Raw genomic sequence first — 23,730 nt, forward strand, 5'->3', positions numbered from 1 at the left:
TGGGTGCAGGTGCCTGAAGGAGTCATTTACGCCACGATCACCTTGGGTACTGCTTGTCCCCAGAATGCCAGTGATGCCGTGCCTGATGCCTGGCTTGGAGAGATGGTGCATGTCCCGAGCACAGCATTGTCCTCTTCCCATCCTCATGCATGAGTCCTGCATGTGCACGCCAGGTGCTGTCTTGCCAGGGGCATGGTTTGCTCTGCTTTCCACAGACCCCTGCCAGAAATATGGATGAGTGATTCCAAGGGAGCCTGCATGGTTGTTCTGCCCTTGGTTCCCGAGGACTTTCCGCAGGACATAGTGGGCGCAGTCCTGATGGGATCACCTGAACGTCCTGCCTTTCCTTCCTGCTCACCCTGCGCCCCCTGAAAGCCAAGAATCTGTTTTAAGAGAAGCCTACATTTATGGTGTGCCGTGAGCCTTCGTAGGGATAAATACAATTGTTAGTACATTTGCCCTAAATTTTCTCCTAGCTGCCGCAGGTACTACGACGGGCCGTTACTTCTCAGTTAGCTTCCTCTTACTGCAGGGAGGAGGACTAGCAGGTGTCAGAATTCTCCACAGAACACACAGGGCCACCTGAGGAGCCCAAACTGGGGCTTTATCCGCCTTCACGCTGCCCTCTGGAGCTTCCCTCCCTTAATTTTTTGTTTCTGGGGGAAGAATCCCAACGACATTGTGTCATTTTTTAAATTTCACCTTTTGTACAGATGATGTCATACTGACAATGAGATTTTCCCCCTGCTCCCACTTCCCTATCAGATCAACTGTTTTGCGTCCTCTGAGCTACATTTCAGTCCTGATCTATTTGCATAGAGACTTCTAACTGTGCTTTCTCCCCGTTGCCACATCTCGGGGAGTTATACTGTGTTGCTGACTAGTGTTCAGACATTTGATGGATTCTGGGTACATTGGTGCACTGAGTGGATGAAATCAGGCCCCTTATCCAAAGGGGCTCCTTTGCTGACAGTTAAATAGCACTTGAATAAATAGATTCATTCAGGTAATGTTCCTCTCTCTTCTTTTTTATCTTTATTTATTTATCATGCTGCTGGGGATGATCCAACCAGGGACCCTAACCTCCAGTCCCTCTTCTTTTTTGGAAAAACTAGTTTCCTAGGATAATCTCTGAGGATTGGGATTATTAGATCAAAGAACATAGGTATTTTTATGGCTCTTGAAAAAACAAGCTGCCCGAGAGACTTGTGTGAATTTATGTTTCTACCAGCACAGGGTTCCCTTGCTGGGTAGTGCTGATTTTCCATCTTATTTAATAGGTATCAAATTATAAAGTATGCAGGGTTTTTTTTTATTAAGTCAGAAAGAGGAGTAGTACCACACTACTTTTAAAAAAGACATTAAAGTGTTGTTTTTAGAAATATTAAAACAAAATATATATTTCATTGGCACCACACCTAGAATAGCTGTTGCAGTGACATTGTTCCATTTTCCTATATTCTAACTCCAATATGGTCTGTACCTTAGTATGCAAGAACCCAGCTATGAGGACAAGAGCTGCTGGAGTCTTCTGGGAAGAATTAGGTGCCCCATGGGCTCTCCCTCTTCTGAATCAGAGTGCCATGGGACAGAAGAGAGGTGTCACTCACCTGAGTTGGGGGGGCAGAATAAGGACTGCTATGTGGAAGTCACTAGGAACTAGACTTTGGGCCCTCTTTCTGAATGGGACAGTGTCCAGTGATCAGGAGGGAGCCAGTTCCCTGTCCGTGGGGACTTCAGGCTGAGCATCAAGGTGATGACAAACAAGTTCTGCGCTGAGCCCAGGGTTGGGCCGGGAATCCTGGTCCCTTTTCCCCAAGTGCTGCTGTTCAAGGATTGATGGGTCGAGCGATGGATTGGTCGGTGGATTTTCTTCGCCTGGTTTGGGGTGGCCTTGAATGCAGCCGTGAGGCCTGGAGAGGCAGCAGTGGGAGCAGGAACTAGAATCCGGGGCAGGTGGAGTGTGCATAGAACTGTGCCTGGTTCATGCCGCGTGGAGATGGGGGATTCTTTCACAATGTGAGGAGGGCTCAGGACTGCTTTGGGTTAGGAACCAGGTAAAGGGACATTCTGCAGGGAGGGAGGGAACAGAGTCGGGAGGGTCGGAATGGGTTTGCTGAGAAGGGCTGTGACCAGGACAGCATACTCGGGGCGGAAGTACCATCTTCCCAGAAAGCTGTTTCCTGCTGTGGTTTACGTGGCCTTTTCTCTGACCTGGGACAGATCCAGGTCCAGGATAGAGACCTACAAAGCACACAGCTAGGGCTCTGGGGGCCTTTTCTTCCTGCCAAACCCCAAGGATGACAGAGTGCCAGGCCCAGAGGAGCCTGTGGCTTCATCCTTCCTTGGAAAACAGGCTGCAGGGGACGCCTGGCTTCCAGGAGCACACAGTTGGTCTGTGGGGCAGTGTGACCTCAGGGGAATCCAGAGAAGACAGAAAGGCAGAGACCAGGTTTTAGGTTATTTGGGTTTTGTGGCCCAAGGCAGCATGTGAGAAGCCTCTCAAAGGGAATTAGGGACAGAAAGTCAGCCATGGTCTTGCTTGGTGGCTGTGGGGCTGTTTCGAGGGCATGAGGGGCAGGAGGGTGGTGGTCATGGGCTTGGGCTGCTGAGGCCTGCTGCCCTCCCCAAAGTCACCTGTTTAGGGAGACGACCTTCCTGCAGGGCCCTGACCAAGCGCATCTTCCTTGCAGAGGACGGCGAGGCCGTGAGCAGCTCCTACGAGTCCTACGATGAAGAGGAGACCAAGGGCAAGGCCGCACTCTACCAGTGGCCCTCCCCAGAGGCCAGCATCGAGCTGATGCGGGACGCCCGCATCTGCGCCTTCCTGTGGCGCAAGAAGTGGCTGGGCCAGTGGGCCAAGCAGCTCTGCGTGATAAGGGACACCAGGCTCCTGGTCAGTTCCCGTCTTCTCTGCTTGGGGGGGGGGTGGGGAGGGGGGTGTCAGGGAGGAGAGAGGTGCTCCCTGGTGTGCTCCCAGGGGCTCAGAGCCTGTTGATGTCAGGACACTGTCACTGCTTCCCAACCTGAAATCACACGCAGGATTTTGAGAGTGCGGAAGAATGTGTTTTCTCTAGACTAGACGGATCTAGTAGTTTTCATCAGGCTCTCCAAGGGGGCTGCGATGATCACTACCTCCCCCGTCCTTCCCATCCCATGCACCCGTGTTTGAAAGACGCATCGTTCTGTCTTCTGGTCCTTAATCACCTTTTAGCCAGTGGAGCCCAGTGGCTTCCTGGGGCCAACCACCACAGCCCCAGTTCTAGCTACTGCTGTGGTCTGAGCAGCATGAGAGTCATAGCTGTCTTCTCAGAAACCATAACACCTTGAGCTACTAATTCTAAGTCGAGACCCATAAAGGAGCCAGACATAGGACTCTGATGACAGTCTTGTTTCCTGTTACATTGAATTAAAATCCACAGTTCTGAGCTGGCTGTGTTGGCTGTGCGTCTGGAGTCCCAGCTACTAGGGAAGCTGGGGCAAGAAGATCCCCTGAGCCCAGAAGTTCAAGGTCGGCGTGGGAAGCATAGACTTCATCTCAAAAAGAAAGAAAGAAATCAGTTTTAGGTCCTGACTTAAAGTTACATGGAATTATTATTCTCCTTTGGTCACAGTGTACCCTGCTTTGTATAACTGTTACCGAGGTGATCCTGTCAAACAACCCCATGAGGTCCCCATTTTACATTGAGGGCAAAGCCTTCACCCAGGCCAAAGCCTTTATCTGGGAGAGGAAGAAGGTACCTTCCTTTCTTGGCTAACACCTCTTCCTGGTGAGGCAGGAAATAAGCTTAGTTTTTTTGCACCTGACAGATCCTTTTCTGGGAAAGCCAAGCAAGAAATACAAATACAGGGAAGTGAGAAAAGTCCGTTCCACCTTGGAGAGCTAAGTTGTCTGCAGGGGACATAAGCTCATGAGCTGCTTAATGATGGCACACGTCTGGGAAACGTGTCATCCGGCAATGCGATGGCTGTGTGAGCATCACAGTGTGTGCCTGCACAAACCGAGGCAGTCACATGATTAGGCAATTTATCTCACGATAGGGCCACTGCGCATCACGACAATCCATTGCTGACCGAAACATCTCAAGTTGGGGCATGATTGTATTTTGGGAACCCCCTGCCCCCGGCTCAGAGCAGCCTTGAGCCATTTGGATGAGCAAGGTCCTGGAGCATCCCTATTTGAGGCTGGGGAGAAGTCGGATGCTGGGAATGGGATGGCTGGTATTTGTAGTGGAGGCTCTGGGCCTGCCCTAGGGGGTCCAGCCTTCTAGTTTTGGGGGTAAAATCAGGCTCTTGGGGGGGTCTTCAGCATTCAGGGGCCCCTGCTTTGCAGAATCCAGGGAGGCCAGTGCCCCTGACAATGAGCATCTTTTCTCTTCTAGTGCTACAAATCCTCCAAGGACCACAGCCCTCAGCTAGACGTGAACTTGCTGGGCAGCAGCGTCATTCACAAGGAGAAGCAAGTGCGGAAGAAGGAGCACAAGCTGAAGATCATGCCCATGAACGCCGATGTGATTGTGCTGGGCCTGCAGAGCAAGGACCAGGCCGAGCAGTGGCTCCGGGTGAGCAAGGCGCAGGCCTCCCTCCAGGCCTCCCTCCAGGGGCCCCTGCAGTTCTGCTTCCAGCTTTTCCTAAAGGGATGGCGATGCCATCCAGGGTAGAGGGCCTGAGATCCTTCACAGGCCCAAGGCTTTCCATGCTCCAGGTCAGTGTCAGGGGAACGAACGCTGGGCTCTGCTGCTGCTCCTTCCGAATCCTTCTTGGGAGCTGGGACTGGGCCAGTGGTTGGAGTCCACTTGCCTTTTTGCCCACCGTGAGGCAACACCAGGCTTCTTATTAAAGGGGTGTCTTCCGCTGCATCCCTGAAGTGTTTACCACGGGCTGAGGACTTTCAGCCAGCTGAACCCCACGGTGACGTGCACACGGTCATGCTCCCATCTTACAGGAATAGAGATTAAGGTGCAGAGGGCAGAGGTGACTGCCCAAGGTCACCTGGCAAGTGAGTGGCAGCACCTAGGACTGTCTTACCGCAGCACTGGGTTTCCCGCCACCACAAATGCACCTGGCCCTCTGCTGTCACTCCCTCCAGGGTGTGATGCTGATGAAGCCCCTGGAGAGGGACTGGCCGCCCCATGTTAAAGATGAGCTTGATGGTTCTAGAAGGTCTGTACCAAGAAGAGACCCTAGTGAGGCCTGTGAGGGCCAGGGCCACTCTCTCCCTCCTTTTTGCTGCCCAGTTCGCTGTCGCGGCCACATTGACACATTTCCAGCATCATTCCCCTGCTGTCCCCTGCCACATGGCTAAACATAACCACCATGGGGAGCCTGTCAGCAGCAGATCTGACCACCCGATTAAAGTGTGGCTGACAGTGGTACCTGCCCCAGGCACCGGCTACCCCAAGTGCTGAGTACCCCAGTTTTGGAGCAGGTGAGCTGTTTTTGTGAAACCACTAACTGTTTTGAGAAACCACTAACTGTTTTGAGAATTCTGGCCAGACCAAGTTCTAGGAGGAGCTGGCAGTATCTCAACCCTTATTGCAAAATGTCCAGGTGGTTAAAGGCGGTCATACAGGATAAGAAGGGCCACCAGATGGACAGGCTTGTAGATTGTGGGGTTCCTAAGAGATGGTTAACCCTTCAGAAAGGCCAAGGCTGGCATTTGAGAGCATGGGCTCTGGCCTCGAATCCTGGCTTCCTCCCTTTTGAGCTGAGTGATCTTGGGTTGGTTCCTTAATTCATGTGAAGTGCTACTGTGCTGCACCTGGGCAGAGTACGTGAAACTGGACCAGCACAGAGGTGACCATCGAGGCCTGGAGAGTGCTAGGGGCCGATCTTGGGCTGCAGAGCTGACTAGGGCCTGGGCTTGGAGCTGCTAGTTTGCCTTTGAACTTCCTCGTCTCACCAGGTCTCCCCTATGGCTTTTGCCAGCTCTCCATATCCTCACCCTCACCCACTATGTGCACAGGAGCATGGGTGTGTGCACGCACACGTGCGCATACACATTTATACACACATGCATGCACATGTGTGCACCCACACGCACAATGTGGACACGCATGTGAGCACACATTTCCCTTGTCCCCAGTTCCTAGTGCTGTTCCCTGCCTGCCCAGACCCATCTCTCCCTTCCCTGACCCCAGCCTCCTGCTGCAGACTCTCACGCCCTCTCCTAAGACCCCAACCCCCACAGTCCCTGCTGGTGGCTTTAAAGACAAGAGCGCTTTCAGAAGGCACAGCCCATCTGTGTCCAGCCTTCACAGAGGGGCCTCTCTCCCAGGTCAGAGGAGTGCAGAGGTGACCTGGCTGTCAGGGCCTGGCTCCAGAAGTCCCTGCCTCCTACAGTGGCTGCTCAGCCTGCCTCAGGGCTCCCCATCAAGCTGCCTGGGACTTGCAGAACCTGCCCACCGTCCCTGGGCTTCCTGATTCTTCAGAATCACACTTGACGTATTAAAGACAGGAATGTATGTGCCTGCCCTGTGCTGGGTACTGGACACTCAAGTCCCCAAAGCCACTCTGTAGAGGTGCCCCATCTTACAGATGCCAGAGCTGGGGCTTGGGCCCAAGGTCATGTGGCTAGTCTGCCGACCCCAGCACCAACCCTCTTCCTATGAAACTGTGTCATATATTCTTTGTGGAACAAAGAGCCTAACTGGAGTCAGTGTTGAAAGTGAGAATTGTCTTGTTTCCCTCCCCCATAACTGTTCTTCCTTGTGTTCTTTGGCTTTTGTGATGTTAAGCCCATTCCACAAATTGCTCTAGGCAAAGATTGAAAAGGAAGGGGACTTGAAATTGCTCTTACTAATTCTGTACCTCCAAAGGGCTTTGCAATTGTGTATATGTGTGTGTGTGTGTGTGTGCCAGCCTGGGCTATGCCCCTCTGGGAATCCCCGAGGTGGCCCCTGGCTCAGAAGGGGGGTGGGTGCATTGCTGTTTAGTGAAGTCAGAGCCACCTCTGACCTTTGTGTGTCCCCAGCCCAGGCCCTGGGTGGCAGTGAAAAGGCTTTTTCCCAGGGGAGGCTGGAGGGATGGTAGCGGGCAAGTTTGGAGAGATGGTAATGGTGGTCAGCTCAAGGCAGTCGGCTGGCCTGCTCCCGAGTGGCGTGGAGAGTCCAGAGCCAGCCCATGGCCCCCACCGCCAGAGGACTGTCTAACAAATGGGACTGTTCGTGTCACCCAAAGCAGAGCAGCTGGCAGGAAGGGGCTCGGGGAGCTGAAGGCTGGCTGCTCTGGCCATCTTGGGGCTCTGCTGCAAGGCCCCTCACCGACACCCAGGACATGGGGGACCTGTAGCCATGGGCCTGTGCCACCAGGTTCAACCACTGCAGCCTCCACAACTGAGTCCCATGGGGCCCGGGGCAGGGGCAGTGCTTCTCTGTTCCTTTCAGCTATGGGTCTTCTCTGTACCCACTCTCCCGGCCCCGAGGGCCCCTGCCGTGGTCTGGCCGTGTGTGCGGGTGGAAGGGCCTTCCAAGGACCCTGGCCTCATTGAGGGTGTTCTTGCCTCAGGTCATCCAGGAGGTGAGCGGCCTGCCTTCCGAAGGAGCCTCCGAGGGAAACCAGTACATCCCAGATGCCCAGCGCCTGTGCTGTCAGCGGGTAAGGCTCTGCCCGCCTGGAAGTGAGTGCCATCTGCCCTTCTTCCACATGAATTTCAAGTGTAAAATTGGGAGCTTTGTATTTCAACTCAATTAAAAGAAACATACAATGCTTGGACAAGGGCAGTGACCTTAGTTTGGCAGGAAGAAGGATGAAATGGATACAGGGCTGAAATATTTTCTTGCTAGGGCGGGGGCAGTGTTATGAGAGCAAAAGTCACGTGGCCCTACACGCTTCGGCTGGGAGATTCATTCTGTGAGGCTCTTCCTTCCTGCTTGTTCCCCTGCGGAGCCTCTGGGAGGGGCAGTCTTGACGTGTCCCCTACCTCCAGAAGGCTCAGGGTGCCTTTGCCTGGAGCCTGGGCTTGAGGTCAAGGAAATCGGGTGGAGGGCTGTCACCTGCAGGGTCACCCCTTAGGTCCCTGAGTATCTGCAGGTGGGTACCCTAAAGCCTGGCAGTGCAGAGGGTCCCTGCCAGGGAATGGAAGCCAGAGGGCCCACGCGTCTCTCAGGCCCCTGGAGACGGACGTGCTGCAGCATGGCCACAGGGACTTGAGAGAGGCCGGGCAGTGGTGGTCTCCCTCATTCTGTGGCAGGGTGAATTTGTGTGTCCTTCCTGTTGAGGTAGGAACTGAGGATCTCTCTGAGGTGTTTCCATGGCCAGGTGCCACTGTTCCTGGGTCCTGCCTCAGGTCAGGCCGGTTGGTTGGGGCCATCAGCTTGCTTCCTAGAATAGGTGGTTGACTGGAATGTTCCCGAGTCACATTCAACCAGCTACAGCTAGTCCCCACGCGCCTAGTCAACCGTAGATGGAGATTATCCCTGTCTGCACCCAAGATGCATCTAATCTCTCTTAAATTGAAGTTCTCAATGTAACCATTCCCAGCCAGTGGTTCCCATTCATCTCTCTCTCTACACTCCCCCCTTTTTCTTTCCTGTAGCCAGATATAGCTGAAAAGTACCTGTCTGCTCCAGAATACGGAAGCTCCACAGACAGCCACCCTGAGGTCCCAGAGACCAAAGACGGTAACACCGCTGTGGCTGGCGGCCTCGTGGTGGGGAGGGTGACATTATTCCAGGATGAGACTTGGCCATCTGACTCAACCCTAATGGGTTTCAACAGCTGATTCTAACATACCCCCCAACTTATAAACCATTGGAAATCCTGCATCTGATAGAGCCTGGGAGACTGGAGAGGTGGCCAAATTGAAGTGAAGTCTCATGAAAGGCTGAGGATGGAGTATTCCGTCTCTTCTTGTTGGCCAACCCTACTTCAAATCCCTTTGAGCCATAGAGTCTGTAAAGAGTCTCAAGTGCTTATCTGTTCTTATGAGAAGGCTGAGTACCCCCTTGACGGTGTGACTTTGGAGACAGCCAATTCTGGGGAGCAGACATGTGTGTGCGCGTGCGCACATGCAGGCAGGGAGCAAGAGGGTTCTGGAGGGGATGAGTTTGCATGTGGGTGGGCTGCGTGCAACACTGATTGCTTTCTCTCTCCTCTCGACAGTCAAAAAGAAATCTTCTGCTGGCCTCAAACTGAGCAACCTAATGAACCTGGGCAGGAAGAAATCCACCTCGCTGGAGCCCCCAGAGAGGTCCCTGGAGACATCTAGTAAGAACCATAGCTGCCTCCAGGACCTAGGGCTGGAGCCCAGACCACGAAGTCAGGGGGTGCCAGGGCCGGTTTAAGCACCTCTAGGGATGGCAAGCACACAGCCCCTGGTTTTAGTTTGTCTTTGTTGTAAGTAGTCCTTGTGCTGAGCCGGAGTCGGTCTTATTGCAGTGTTGGATCCTTTGTGAAAGGGGAACTAATCAGTGTCCCCCAAGTGTTCTTTAAAGACTGATGCTTAGTTGATCAGTGTGTATTGGGGAGGGGGGGCATGGCAGACACAGTGTCAGGACCGGGGAAGGCGGGTGGAAGGCTCAGTCTTAAGACCTTCAGCCTAAGAGAGAGGATGGCTTTTCCCCCTAAGCATGCACTTGGCCTTCCTTGTGGCAGTCAGGACTCAGGGACATGGAGAACCTCTTCTGCCCTGTGGTCCGACATGGCATGTGGACTTGGGCTTTAAAGGCAGGTGGAGCTGAGGAGGCTAGAACCACCTGGGGCAGCAGCAAAGACTCAGAACAGGTGGGCTGAGGAAGGGAAAGTGAGAAGCCCGCATGGCTGGACCGGAGGACATTACAGGGGCTAGTGTGTTCTTAGATGTCATTGTCATTGCCCTAGATCTGGAAACCAAGGTCAGAGGGCAAAGACACTGCTGTAAGGGATCTTGATCCCCAAGCTGGGGTTCTCAACTGCAGCCCTCCTTGGGGCCTGAAGGCCATTACTGTCTGCCTTTGGCCATTACATCCTTGTGGAATGATGTCCTGTCCCCAGACTCTTTTCTGAGGCCCAGTTGGGTTCTCTTCTGGTTTGAGGCTGGCAGGATGGTGGGTGGAATAGCAAAGGAGTGGAGGAGTGGTGGTGCACACTTGTAATCCCAGCAGCTAGGAAAAATGAGGCAGGAGGATCACAAGTTCAAATCCAGCCTCAGCATCTTAGGCCCTAAAGCACCTTAGCGAGATCCTGTCTTTGGGGTTGTGGCTCAGTGGTTAAGCACCCTAGTTCAATCTCTGGTACCGAAAAAAGAAAAATGGAGTGGTCTCCTGCTTCTCTGGCCAGGACGATGGGTAGTGCCTGGGTCTGTCTGCCCCTGCAGCCTGGGAACCTGATCCCTGTGCGTCACTGTCTGGGAGATGGTTGGGTCATTGCTGGAAGTCTGCTCTCTCAGCCAACTATGCTCCTGTCCCTTGGGGGCAGGCCAGAGAGAACACAGTGGCTGTCCTCCCTAAGACTCGGGTGCTTAAGATCTGAGCTCCCGCCTTTCCAGACCAAACTGCACTTTGTAAGTCAGTGTATCTGAGAAGGTGAGGAGCAAAGAGCTATCGACTCACTGCACAGGTGGAAGGAGGGTCCTGAGGCTGCATTTTACGCATCCTTGTCACTGCAGGGACAAGGCTGCTTGTGGTGGATAGTATCAACTCAGTAAACACTTATCTGATGTGGGAAAAGCCTTGTCCTCTCCTTGGGAAGCTGAACACAGCACACAGCAACCCTCTGAGAACTAAAGAATGGCATGATGGGTGCTGGTGCTGGCAGCCTTTGTGCCTAGAGGAAATGGGGTCCCTGGTGGATAAGACAAACCTTGGGCCTTAGAGAGGCCATGATGCAGTTCCTGCCTTTGGGAAGCAGGTGTGTCCAGGTGGGGAGGCTGATGTGGAGGCAGAGAGTTTCACTGGACCAGGTTCCAGGGGCTCTGGTGGAAGGCTGAATGCTGCACAGGCTGAGTCTGAATAGCCGGGGGATGCAAAGGCTGTCAGGAACCAAGAAAGCTGCAGCTGCAGAGGCAGCATGCAAAGGCTGTCGGGAACCAAGAAAGCTGCAGCTGCAGAGGCTGCAGGGTTGAGCCAGCAGCTGGGAGATGGGGTGGGCAAGCTTCCTGCCACAGTGACCTGGGTGACCTGTGCTTAGGAGGGAGTGCTGCTGAGGGCCTGGCTGCTTACACACAGAAAGAAAACTAGGGACTTGAGATCCTCAAGCTTCCATGCAATATGAAAGGCATGGACAGTTCTGAAATTGATGCCAGAGCACAGTCTTGAGGCCCAGAGGCCCTCCTTCAGCCATGTCCCCTCCTGCAGGTGTGTGGCCCCAGCTGCTTCTCAGCCTCACCCCACTGCATGTCTCCTACAGGTTACCTGAATGTTCTGGTGAACAGCCAGTGGAAGTCACGCTGGTGCTCTGTCAGGGACAGCCACCTGCACTTCTACCAGGACCGGAACCGCAGCAAGGTGGCCCAGCAGCCCCTCAGCCTGGTGGGCTGTGAGGTGGTCCCAGATCCCAGCCCCGACCATCTCTACTCCTTCCGCATCCTCCACGGAGGGGAGGAGCTGGCCAAGCTCGAGGTACCACTGGCCCCTAGGAGGATGTGGGCAGCTGGTGGCTGCAGGTCTCCAGGGCTGTGATCCTGCTGAGGCAGGATCCACCTAGCCTCAGGCCATTTTTAGTTCCCTTGTCTGTGATTGTTTGCATTTAAAAAAAAAAAAATGTCCACTCCTGTTCCAACCTCAGGGTGGTTGTGTTACAGGAGTGGGGCAATGAGCTACTTCCTGCACTTAGAGCAGGCAGAGTATTTATAACTCCCAGAGCTGCCAGAAAGGCTCTAGGATTCAAATGGGTGCTAGTTTGTGTCACCAACCAGGAGGGCTGGTACTTAAGCTCTGTCAGTCCTCATTCTTATCTGGGGGACAGGATTTGCTCTGTGATACATTTCTCCCATTCCCCACCCTCTGATGTGGTGTTACATTTATAACAATCACTCACGAGGTGACATAATGCCTTGCTGGGAGCCCCGCAGGTGGAGCTGATGGCACACACTTGCCCATTAACTCCTGTTGGCTTAGTCTTTTATCCCAGGTCTTCTTCCAAATTTTGCTCTAACACTGCCCTCTAGTGGCTAAAACATCCACATCATAATAGCTTCCTAAAGATGAGCTTGGTCGACCCATTTGACAATCAGCAAATATCTGCTCAGAACCATAACCATAACGTGGCAGACAAAAGAGACAGATGCCCCCTGATGGAACTTATATTCCAGTTTGTGAATGTGAGGATATTTGGCTAATTACCCAATTAATTGCTTAGTTACAGTTGCTGCAAACAAGTGAGGCAAGGACCAGGCAGGTTGGATGGGGACTGGCTGGAGATGAGGCTGGGAGTGGGCAGGGCTTGATCCTAGGAGCAGTGGGATCCCTGTCCCTCAAAGGAGGTGGCAGGTCCAGATGTAGATTTTAAGATGCTTCATCCAGCTATTAGGTGGGGGATGGACAGAAAGGGGACAAAAAGAGACCTACCAGGAAGCTGCTACAGTTGCCTCGGGCAAAGATGGTAGTAGCCTACACTTGGGGACCCCCATGAAAAGCAGTATTGAGAAATTCAGTTGAAAATACGTGGGAGAAGGAAACCAACTAACCATCCAATTGGGCTTACAGCTGCCTCTCCATTTAAGAAAAACTCAATGTGTGTGGTATAAAGCCCAAATGCTGGTTTTCCTCATGGAGATAAACCTGAAGCTTTTATAGAATTCCTAGATTTTTCTCATTCTAAAGGCAAGAAACGATGTTGGCATTTTAATAGAAGTGCCCAAAGTGTGTGTTGAATTAGAACGCATTATACCCCAGAGGGGAAACACCAAATTCACTGGAATTTTGGTAATTAGTAGAGCTACTTGATCTGCTGTTAGGTCTTTAAGATGCCTTGATTTGAAGTCATAAGCAAAAGTAAATTTGAATAGTATTCCTTAGCAAGGTCCAGGCAGTCTGGTATGTATGGATTAGAGTGACAGTGACGTGAGCATCATGACACAGAGGTGTCAACCTACAGTACAATTCTTCATTGTTATAACTGTTAACAGTTGTTTATAGAAGCACAGGCATATAAATGACCTGTGATATTTTGGACTAATATCCAGGGCGTCACAGATGGAAATGGGGTCCCTGGGGATGGGATATGCTGTTAAAGATCACGCCCAAGCCAGGCTGTTTCAGGGACTTGAAAGACAGGACCGGGATCAGGCAATGGCAGTGTGGTGGCCTGGGGGGGGGGCCTGGCTCATGTCTCTCGGCCTCCCTCCAGGCCAAGTCTTCTGAGGAGATGGGCCACTGGCTAGGCCTCCTGCTGTCCGAGTCAGGCTCCAAGACAGACCCAGAAGACTTCACCTACGACTACGTGGACGCCGAGAGAGTCTCCTGTATCGTGAGCGCCGCCAAAACCTCTCTCCTGTGAGTCGGAAGGGCCTCCCGTTATGCCCTCTCCCCCTCCCAGCCCTGCTTCTAGACCCTGGGCCAGGCTCTGGTGCAGAGCTAGAACAGAGCAGCCACTGACAGCACGGGGCTCAGCCCTGTCCATAAGTCCTAGGCCAAGGGGCAGCCCTCAGGGAGGTCCTGCTAAGATCTGCAAGCTGAGCTGGGCTCTGGGTGGCCGTGGGCTCTGGCTGGACACTCCCCAGCTCCCTAGGCAGAGTGGGTTCCTGTCCTTTGTCTTTACACCAATTCAGCACTTGATGCCTCACAGGGAGGCAGAGCTGGGACTGGTGAAAGCCAACCAGGCCACTGAAGCAGAATCCATTTTCTTATGCATAAAACAGGACTAGTGTGTGGTGTACCCTGCCCCAGGGGTATTGTGCAGAGCCAGGGGAGGCTCTTAAATGAGAGGTGTCAGGAGGAGGGGCAGGGAAATATTTTTTTGGTGGGGGCGGATCTGGACCCAAGAGTTCTAGGGCAAAAGCTCTGGGAAGAGAGAGATGCCCCCAACACATGGAGGCAGGCCTTCACCCCCATATCTTCATGCAGCCAAAGCCTTGCATCCTGGCGAGTCCACCCCCTGTCCTGGGTGCCTAGCGCATGCTGTGTCTGGCCCGTGTCTTCCAGACTGATGCAGAGAAAGTTCTCAGAGCCCAACACTTACATCGACGGGCTGCCCAGCCAGGACCGCCAGGAGGAGCTCTATGATGACGTGGAGATGTCAGAGCTGACGGCCACGGTAAGGGCTTGGAGGGTAGCAGCTCCAGTCCTCCTCCTGCCTGCCCTGTGCACCCCCATGCTGGAGGTGGTCAGGTTGTCTCCAAGATGAGTGGTTTCTAAGTCACCTGAAGGCCATCAGTGTAGACCCCGGGTGCAGCTGGCTCAGTTCTATGCATGGCCTGGCCTGCGGCAGTGCTAGGGGAAAGGTGGCACCATTAGCCATCAAGGCCCACACAGGGCTGAGGTGGGGTCACTACCCAGCAGTTCCTGGCATGGAGCCTTGCTCTGCTGGGGCTCTGCGGGTGATCTCACTGAATCCCACCCACTACGGGAAGCGCTGCCGGTTCCCTCTGCACAGACGAGGAGGTGAGGGTCAGGGAAGGTGAACGCTGGGCCTGGGTCTTCCTCCAGCCTCTGGAGTGGCACTACCAGTTCTCAACAGGAGGCTCCTTGGGGAGGGAGGGCGTGTCTAGGAACCCCTGGAGGAGACAGGCGCTCTGAGGCTGGGCTGGTGCCCCGTCACAACTCGGGAACGGAGTCATGCTGGATGGCATCTGGCTCTTTTGCAGGTGGAACCCGCGGAGGAAGCCCCCGCTGCCGCAGATGCCCCCTCTGAGAGTGAGCTTGACCGAGTGTACCTGGACCTCACGCCAGTCAAGTCCTTCCTGTACAGCTCCGGCGCAGCCCAGGCTCAGGCCTTCTTCCCCCCGTCTCCACCCTTCGATGATCCAGCTGAGGCCCTCCCTGCTGAGCCAGGCCTGGCCCCAGATGAGCCCTGCACCAAGTCTGCAGAGAACCCAGAGCAGCAGGTACAGGCCGGTCCCTGCAGAGGGCTGCCCACCTTCCTGGGCCCATCCTCCAGATGAACTGTTTTCTCCCCACACAGAGGCAGCTGGAGAGCCGGGAGCCCGAGGAGCCTTCCCCGAGAATCCCCACAGTCAAATTCCAGCCCGAGCAGCAGAGAATCTCCTTCCCACCAAACTGCCCCGATACTGTGGCTGTCACCCCAGCTAGCGCCAGCCCACCTGTGAAGGACAGGTTGCGAGTGACCAGTGCAGGTACCTATGCAAGATCAGCGCTTAGCGTTTTGTACTTGGCTCAGAGAAATCAGCCCTATTCCCTCCCTTGCAGATGAGGAAATAGGTTCAAAGAGGTGAAGTAACTTGCCCAAAGCGGCACAGCAAAGAAAACGTGCACCCAGTTTCCTTTCCTGCCCCTGATGGGCTGGCCTGGTGTCCAGCTCTGATCTTCTGCGTCTGGGGAGTAGTTGGGGACAGCCCTAACAATCGAGCTCAGCTGACTTGGAACATCCCCTTCTGGGTCCACAGAAATCAAACTTGGCAAGAATCGGACAGAGGCTGAGGTGAAACGGTACACAGAGGAGAAAGACAGACTCGAGAAGAAGAAGGAAGAGATCCGGGGGCACCTGGCTCAGCTCCGGAAAGAGAAACGGGAGCTGAAAGAGACCCTGCTAAAGTGTGCGGGTAAGGGGCCTCCAGGCGGGGAGGGCCCAGGGCTGGACTCTCAGCTTAGGGGACATAAGGGCTTTGCGGTGGTGGGACCTAGATCTGTCACTGGCTTCCAGATCTCTGGGCCTGAGCCCCTTCACCTGTGGCATATCCTTGTCACCTCTCTAGCCCTATCTGAAAGGCTGCCATCCCGCAGGGGGACCCTGACCCAGCCCAAGCAGACCAGCAGGTAGCTGGCTAGCTTAAGGTAGAAATCTTAAGAAAAACAAATGTACCATTCCTGGGCCCATCTTTTGACGCCCTGCCAAGGCCTTGTTTTGAGATGTGGGTCAGCAGAGTGGTATCCCATGGCCGAGCCGACTGCCCTGTGCCACACTGGTAAAGCATCAACCTCCAGACCCACTCCTTTGAAGTGAATCAAAGTTTAAGATACTTGTAAAGCAAATCTGAGGCCTTCCAGATTGTCTTCCAAATCACCCTCCTATCGCTGGACAACTGTTTTCTAGCAACTTCCCTCTTGTAGAACCTCCTCTAACCTTGAATTTCTGACAGTAGCTTTGTGCTCACTTAACATTTAAATTTCAGAGTTGCATGAACAAGCCCAATAGGCATAGTAGGTATGGGGACAAATGTAGCTGCTTTCTGGGAAGCTTTCGATTGCTGAAGGAAGGTCTTGGGGTTGCAGTCACCCAGTTTTTAAATACTGGCTTTGCTGAGATAGTTGTCATGTAGTTGACCCATTTAAAGTGACCAAGTCAATGATTTTTTAGTATATTCACAGTTTTGTAGCCATCACCACAATCAAGTTTTGGACCCCAGAGCCTGTATCGGTCATTCTCCCACTTTCTTACCCCAATCTACCATCTGTCACTCTAAACAGCCACCCTCTGATGCCGAGGTGTTCCTGGCTGGGCTTACTTTTGACTCAGCTGAGACTGGAGGGCTGGGACATGAGCTGATGTGGGTGACCCAGGGTCATCTGTGACGGTACTTGGAAAGCCCCCAGCTGGTGTGAGGCAGGGGCTCCCCACCCTTTCTTCTTAATGGATAGTCCAGGTGGGAGAAGAGAATTTTCACTATGGTTTATTCTCCTTGCAAATAAGCCCTTGAGATCCAGATGAAAAGTGACTCTCCAAGTATTCATACTGACCAGCAAATAACAACTATATTATCTTTAAATGTCAACACCAAAAATATCACTTCAGGTGTTCTCAACTTTTCTCTATGAATTTTCCCTAAACAGTGGCCCCTCTTACTGCTTGTCTCTGACTGAGGCCCACAGGTGATCAATTACCACAAAGCCTGCTAACAACCTGGTGGCTGTCGACTCATGCTTGGGACTACACTGACCCATGTGGTGCCATCCTTTCCTCCAGCAATGGGCTCCTGCAGGCGGTTTCTTAGCCCACTTTTCTGTATTTTATCCCTAGGGGCTAAGGTCAGGCCTCGGGAAGCACAAGACCCAGGGCATAGAGGGAACTGGGGGGGTAGCCAGAGAACCCAGCCTGCCTCATGCTTTCGCTGCAAGAAGAGCAAGATCTCAGAACCCCTGCGAGCCCACCAGAAGAGACTTACCCTTCCAAGGAAGGTTTCCCAGGCTTTGTAGAATGCTTCCACAAGATCTGGACCTAGAGGCTGTTCTTGCACACACAGGCCATCCCACCTCTGAGTGGAAAAGCTGGACCTGTGGTCTGTGTCCACCTGGGTGGTCCTCCTCCAGCAGGGGTGTGTGTAAACTCCTCCTACTCCGCGTGGCTCCCTGGCCTCAGCTGAAATGCTGTTCTCTGTAGCGGCTTAATTCTGTCTCCAGACAAGGGAGTCCTGGCCAGCTTGGAACAGAAGCTGAAGGAAATTGACGAGGAGTGTCGGATAGAGGAGAGCAGGCGTGTCGACCTAGAGCTCAACATCATGGAGGTGAAGGACAACCTGAAGAAGGCTGAGGCTGGGCCCGTGACACTGGGCACCACTGTAGACACTACCCACCTGGACAACATGAGCCCTCGTGTGAGTGCCAGCTCCTCTGAGCTCTTGCTGGGCCTCTTGGACATGGGCTAGGGGAAGTGGGTCATGTCTTCCTGCCCAACTCAACTCTTGCTCTCCTCCTGTAACCACAGCCCAAAGCTACCGCCGCCGCCGCCTCCACCTCTCCCCCAGACTGCACCCCAGTCAACTCTGCAACCGCCCTCAAGAACAGGCCTCTTTCTGTCATGGTCACAGGCAAGGGCACCGTCCTCCAGAAAGCCAAGGTAAGCAGTCACTGCCAGCCTCAAGGGCCAGCAGAACCATTGCTAAGAAGTGGCTCTTCTTTGTGGCGGTGGGAGCCAGTCCTGATGAGGGCTCAGCTCTCAACAGAAAGTCAGTGACTCTGGCTTCACTGTACCTTTGATTAGCCAGAAGGCTCTTACACTTGATTCAAGTGTTCTTATCGGTAAGCCCCAAGGACACTTCTCCTCTGGAGGAGGACCCAGGTGGACATAGACACCACTTGGCTATGAGTGGAATATATGGGCCAGCTCAGACCACAAAAATCAGTGCCTCCAAAAGGCCTTATACCATTAAAATTAAATAAACAAGTCACCCAACAACGGATGGATGGATCCCATGATCGGGTCTCTCCCTGAGGGCTAGACAAAGTAACATTAGTCTTTACCTCAATTGTACAATAAAGAACATGCCTGGAGTTGCCTTTGGACACTGCTCTTTCTGTCCTGCTAGAGGCACCCACCCACTGGGTGTTCAATCCATTGGAGTAGGTGACCTCCCCTCCCTCACTGTTATGGTCAGCAGCACTCTGCCAGAGCCAGGCCATCTCTTAATAGGTGCTCCTTGCAGGAAGGAGCACACAGGTTTGAAACATACTCGTCCTATTTGTAACTGCTTCTGTGCTTTAAATTTTTACATTTTTTCTGAGTATATAAAGGTTGCTACAGATAATAACTTTCTTTTTTTGGGGGGGGGGTGTGTGTGTGCTGGTATTTGGTGCTCCAGGAATGGGAGAAGAAAGGAGCAAGTTAGGAAACGAACATCATCTAAAGACTTTTGTGTCATTGGGACCTTGGCGACAATCCTGCTTTGGTAAAGTCTTCACTGAAACAGCGACTCTGAGAAAGGGTGAGTCTGTTTGGAAGAAAAAGCCAGGACTCGGGTACTGTGAATGGAAAGCTTGGTTAAGAGTTGGCTCTGTCCCTTTTTGATGAAAAGTGATTCTCCAAGTATTCATACTGACCAGCAAATAACAACAGGGGAGCAAATCCAAAATAAGGCTTCTTTGGAGACTGGAGTCTATTGGCTGTAAACAAGACATTGTATTAGGGATGTTCTGTTTCTGGTTTTTTATCAAGTGTTTTTAGTGAAAAGTTTCTGGTGATTAAACTTTGGGGTAGAAGAAAAATTGAGTTATCAGGACCCTGTCCCCCTGGCTTTGGTGACTGAGAAGACCTGAGCGCCATTTCCAATGCCAACAGAGTTGGGGGTTAAACCGCCCTTGCCTTCAAGTTTGATCTCCAGTGTGATTGTGGGCCCAGCTCAGTCTCTAGTGATTTTAAACAGCATCAGTACCACCTGCAGTATGAATTTTAAGAAACAGTAGCTGAGAGAAATATTTGGGATCCAGCTGAGGCACTGATCCCACCAAGGGTCTTCGTTCTGGTCCAAGGCAGCCCTGAATCAACTGCCTTTAAATAAAATTGTGATACTGTATTGTATAGAAATGTTTAAAATCCCATCGTTTAGAACAGTGAAAAGTGTTTTTCGAGATCTGACTTTTTACATGACTATAGAAAAAAATTATCCTATGTTTACAGATTCAGTCCTATAGTCAGGCCATTTTGAACAGGAGAATTATTTAATATGATGCTCTGTTAGTTCCTGTGTTGAAGTTCTGTTTAAATTTCTAGTTACCTTGCAAGAAAAAAAAGTGGTGAATTTCGGTTAGTATAGTGTGGCTCTTCTTTGTGCTGTGATCTCATTGTTAACACAGGTTGAAACATTTCATCTATACCCGCCTTAGTTCTCTAACCATGGTTCCTGAGAGCTAAAAGTCTTTTTTAAAAAATGTATTGTCTTTCTAATCCCAGGGCATTTATTTCCCATGTCATAAATACTTGGTGACCTGAACCAAGTGAGTTAGTTCTTTTTGTTTTTTAATAAAATGGTCATTGTATTTCAGGTTTTCCTTGTATTTCATGGAATAACTTGGGGCAGGGCCTGACGAACTATTGAGGGCCAAACATTTAAACTTCAAAATATATACAAACTGATAGAACCATAAGGTACAATCCCAGCAAAAGATTTCAAAGTCCTCTTACACAAGTCACCAGCTAAGGCTAAAAGAGGATTGTAATAGTAGAAATAGTATAATTAGAAATGTACCAAATTCTCTGGAAACATCTGCAGAAACTGTTTATAGGCAAATTGAAAAATCAATATGCCTATAAAGTTAAACAGACTCCTCAATAGTAATGAAAGAAGTTCACGGCATAAATGTTTATTTACAAAAGGACAAAACCAAATTCTCGATCATTAAAAAGATTAATGCAAAACAACAAAAAAACCCTAAAGCTGTATAGAATAGCAGACTTGACAGAGGCCAAAGTACAGATACAAGAAAGTGCTATGGACATGTAAAAGTCTGAGAAACAGGTTTTCCACAACAGTCATCAAAAATGTTATACATATCCAAAAGAAAAACCAAATCTCACTTTTGGATGTTGATGGAAAAAAAAATCATTGAAATTCAGCAATGTTTTTTGAACAATGATGAAAGTATGCAAATGTATAGTTTATCACATTAACAGACTACATGTGGGAAAAGCATACCATAAATCTCAATGCTCATAATGAACATTCTCATTCATCAAGAGCTAGGAACAAGCATCCTTCACCTGATAAGATGACCTACAGGAAACACACAGAAATTAGCACAAGAGTGACCGCCCTTTTTGTTAAGAACCAGTTATGAGTAAGTGTTATTACTGCTACTTTTAAAAACATTCTGGAGAGCCTGGAGAAGGGAAATGACGAGAAAAAGTACTCAACTTCAAAAGGAAGAGACAAAACTATCATTTATAGATGGTATTTCCCTGGACACTAGAGTGGTCAGAGGGTAGCTGGCACCAGGATCATTCAGGAAAATAAAAAGATATGATTCATCTTCAATGCTTTAGTTAATGTAAATAAAACACATTCATATAATTAAAGCTAGAAATAAATTTGAAATGAAAGAAAAGGGCTAGGCAATGCCAGTTCTATTGGGACAATTAAAAAGGTCCATCTGGCCAGTGACCCATTCACTAGAAAATTCAAGCCAGGTGTGGTGGTACACACCCATAGTCCTAGGTACTCAGGAGGCCAAGGCAGGTAGATCGCAAATTTGAAACCAGCCTGGGCAATACGGCAAGATCCTCTCTCTCAATAACTTAAAGGCTGGGGATGTGGCTCAAGCAGTAGCACACTCGCCAGGTTCGATCCTCAGCACCACATAAAAATAAAGATGTTGTGTCCACCGAAAACTAAAAAATAAATATTAAAAATTCTCTTTAAAAAAATAAAGAAATGGTAAAGACCTTCAATGTATAGGTCCAGTGTATTATTTAAGTCCAAGTAATCCAGATGAGTAGCCAAATAGCCTTGAACAAGGCAAAGAACCTACATGACAAAATGATTATGTTATTAAAGATAATGAATTAATATAATTGATCAGCATCTCCTGGATGAGCCTGTGGCCCTGTCCGAGTATTGCCTTCTGAGAAGAACAGTAATAACATAAAATTGATTATCAATAAAAATGTCCCTAGAATACAAATGACCCAGTGCTTGGGACACCAGACTTTTAATTTTCAATGTCTAATAATACCATGGTGATAACTCTTTTAAACACTTTTCAAACGTCAGAAATCCTGAATTTCTTAAATTGGTATTTAAATTAAATTTGTACTTTTATACGTAAAACAAAATATTTATATTAAAAAGACAAAAACCATCCCCAGCACCACAAAGAAAAGAAGGAAACACTATGATAAAAGTTTCTGGATTTTTCTACTAAAACCTCAACTCTAAACAACATGACCAAGGGGAAGAATTGATTCCTAAGTACTGCAGGAGTAAATACTCAGTTTGCCAGAAAAAAATTGCAAATATTCCTTTTAAATAAATAACACCACCTCTTGAAATAGGTATAAAAAAATGTAAAAAAGCAAAAGTCTCTGTAAGTTTCTTTAACCTTTATTTTAAGAATTCTACTCTGCCCCACTAAAAGAGGAAAGGAAGTTTTCAATAAACACTCCATAATTAACTTCTCGGTCGTAAACTCTTTTAAAAGGAAGCCCCACCAAGAAGCTGTCACCCAGAGCCAGACTAACCACACAAGGCCCCTCCAGACCTGGGCCATTTGCACAGTTGACCCCTCCCCTGTAGCCAGCCAAGCTCATTAATTGGTCAAATTCCAGTCTGGGACTTTTCCTAGTGTCTCCTTGACACAGAAGTCACAAACACCAATAAGTCCCCAAACTAAAAGCAAATGCACACAAGAGATCTTTCAGGAAGTGAAAAAGTCTACACTTTTCCCATTTGGAAGTGCCATTGCTCCATGGTCCAAATGATATGCTAGTAAATACCTTCTGCTGGGCATTACCGTCTCACCACTTCCTGTCTAGCATTTGTGGTGGGCAAAATGAACCCCAGACAGCCATCAGATTTCCTGTAGTCCCAGGATCACGCATTTCTCCTCAGGGGAAAAGTGGCAGATGACATACCTCAACAAAGTACAACTGGGTACAGAAGTAAATATTTACTGACATACCTAAAGTCTGCAGTATCACCCTTAGTGATGTCAAGCTCGACTAGTGCTCCAAACAGTGGCGTTGGTGGCCAGGGTACCCTTTGCCCTGGCAGAGGCTAGTGGGCACTGCATGGAGCTGGAGGCAGACATTCAAAGGACCCCAGAAGACACACTCCAAAGGGAGCACCCTCTCAGCTCCCAGGACGCCCAGGTCTCTGTAGCCGCTGGGTGGGGTGCAGCTGCTGTCCTCCTGCAGGCTCTTGATGGGAGCCGCGTGTCTTGGGAGCATCTCCTCTCAAGACCCCTGGGGAAGGAAGTAAATTCTGAGGACATCGGCTTCTGAGTCCTCTCTTCAACCAGTCAGCAGCCCCTTCACGTCTTGCTTTTACACCACAACCCCACTGTCCAAGTAGAAGATGCCAGATTCTAGACCCCATCTGACTCCCTGCATACCACTCCCCAGCCACTGGAAGTCATCCTGTGTCTGTGGCTGAAAGCCCCCAGCTCCAACTCGGGTTGCCTTCTGATTTCCAGCGGATCTAACTTGAAGCTCAGGGAGAGGAGCCCCAGGTGGGCCTGGAATGCCGACAAGCCTCCTGTATGTCTCCCATCTGCTACCTTTCTCCCCAACCCCACCTCTCTGTCCTCACTCTCAGCAGATGGCTCTTCTTCCCACATCACTGAGCAAATAGCACTCCGAAAAGAACTCCCAGTAGGTCCCAGCACATCTACTCACCTGCCTGCCTCTGGGCCCAAGCCCCCATCTCCACCCCCATTACCATCCTCCTAACTGAGGTCTCCCTTCTAGTTCTCATTTTCCCCCAGTGTGTGTAGCTGCATCGAGCATACATGTCATATTTGTCTGGTTTACTGTCTGTCTCCACCCGAGAATGGAAGCTCCATGAGGGCAGAGTTTTATTCTACATACGGTTGTCTTCCTGACCCCCAGAACAATGTCTGGAATGCAGGCGCTCCTCCTCATGTCTCATGGGTGAATGAATAAACGATTGAATGATAGAACTTGTCTTTGAGTTTGTGGGACCGGGCAGGATTCAGAATACCACCCCCAGTGCAGCATGCAGAGCAAGAGCCCACTCACGGTTCTCACAGTGGGGGCCCTCCCAGCCACTCCGGCACTCGCAGCGGTAGCTCCCGTTCCGCAGGACACAGGAGCCGTCATTCATGCATGGGTTGGGTTTGCAGAGGTTAACTGGCTGTTTGGCTTCTGCAAGAGAGAACATGCCCACTAGGTCCTTCCTGGGTCAGAAGCAAAGATCCCTACTCATAAGCCCAGTTCAGACACAAGGTCACTACAGTAGTCCCTCTCACC

The 23,730-nt window shown here is 50.9% G+C and overlaps 2 protein-coding genes across 5 annotated transcripts in view; one reads left to right on the top strand and one right to left on the bottom strand.

Moving 5' to 3' along the window:
- Window positions 1-19,784, top strand: part of Afap1l2 (actin filament associated protein 1 like 2) — a 90,594-nt gene extending 70,810 nt beyond the window's left edge. For 3 of the 4 annotated variants that reach the window (XM_040272363.2, XM_078045209.1, XM_078045313.1), the window contains 14 exons: window positions 2,694-2,896; window positions 4,383-4,562; window positions 7,507-7,596; window positions 8,537-8,621; window positions 9,103-9,207; window positions 11,326-11,537; window positions 13,267-13,412; window positions 13,983-14,172; window positions 14,723-14,962; window positions 15,040-15,211; window positions 15,482-15,637; window positions 17,433-17,626; window positions 17,737-17,868; window positions 18,611-19,784. In XM_040272363.2, the coding sequence (XP_040128297.1) occupies window positions 2,694-2,896; window positions 4,383-4,562; window positions 7,507-7,596; window positions 8,537-8,621; window positions 9,103-9,207; window positions 11,326-11,537; window positions 13,267-13,412; window positions 13,983-14,172; window positions 14,723-14,962; window positions 15,040-15,211; window positions 15,482-15,637; window positions 17,433-17,626; window positions 17,737-17,868; window positions 18,611-18,637 (2,132 nt within the window). In that variant the 3' untranslated portion in view covers window positions 18,638-19,784. The remainder of the gene's footprint in view (window positions 1-2,693; window positions 2,897-4,382; window positions 4,563-7,506; window positions 7,597-8,536; window positions 8,622-9,102; window positions 9,208-11,325; window positions 11,538-13,266; window positions 13,413-13,982; window positions 14,173-14,722; window positions 14,963-15,039; window positions 15,212-15,481; window positions 15,638-17,432; window positions 17,627-17,736; window positions 17,869-18,610) is intronic. The other variant, XM_040272364.2, reaches the window with a different exon arrangement.
- Window positions 19,785-20,088: 304 nt separating this feature from the next.
- The window catches only part of Vwa2 (von Willebrand factor A domain containing 2), a 38,843-nt gene continuing 35,201 nt past the window's right edge, over window positions 20,089-23,730 (bottom strand). Inside the window, exons 13-14 of the mRNA XM_040272365.2 lie at window positions 23,500-23,625; window positions 20,089-22,704 (exon numbers count right to left, since the gene is read on the bottom strand). Of these exons, the coding sequence (XP_040128299.2) occupies window positions 22,592-22,704; window positions 23,500-23,625 (239 nt within the window). The 3' untranslated portion in view covers window positions 20,089-22,591. The remainder of the gene's footprint in view (window positions 22,705-23,499; window positions 23,626-23,730) is intronic.

The sequence above is a fragment of the Ictidomys tridecemlineatus genome, chromosome 1 (genome assembly GCF_052094955.1).
Source record: "Ictidomys tridecemlineatus isolate mIctTri1 chromosome 1, mIctTri1.hap1, whole genome shotgun sequence".
Lineage (NCBI taxonomy): Eukaryota > Metazoa > Chordata > Mammalia > Rodentia > Sciuridae > Ictidomys > Ictidomys tridecemlineatus.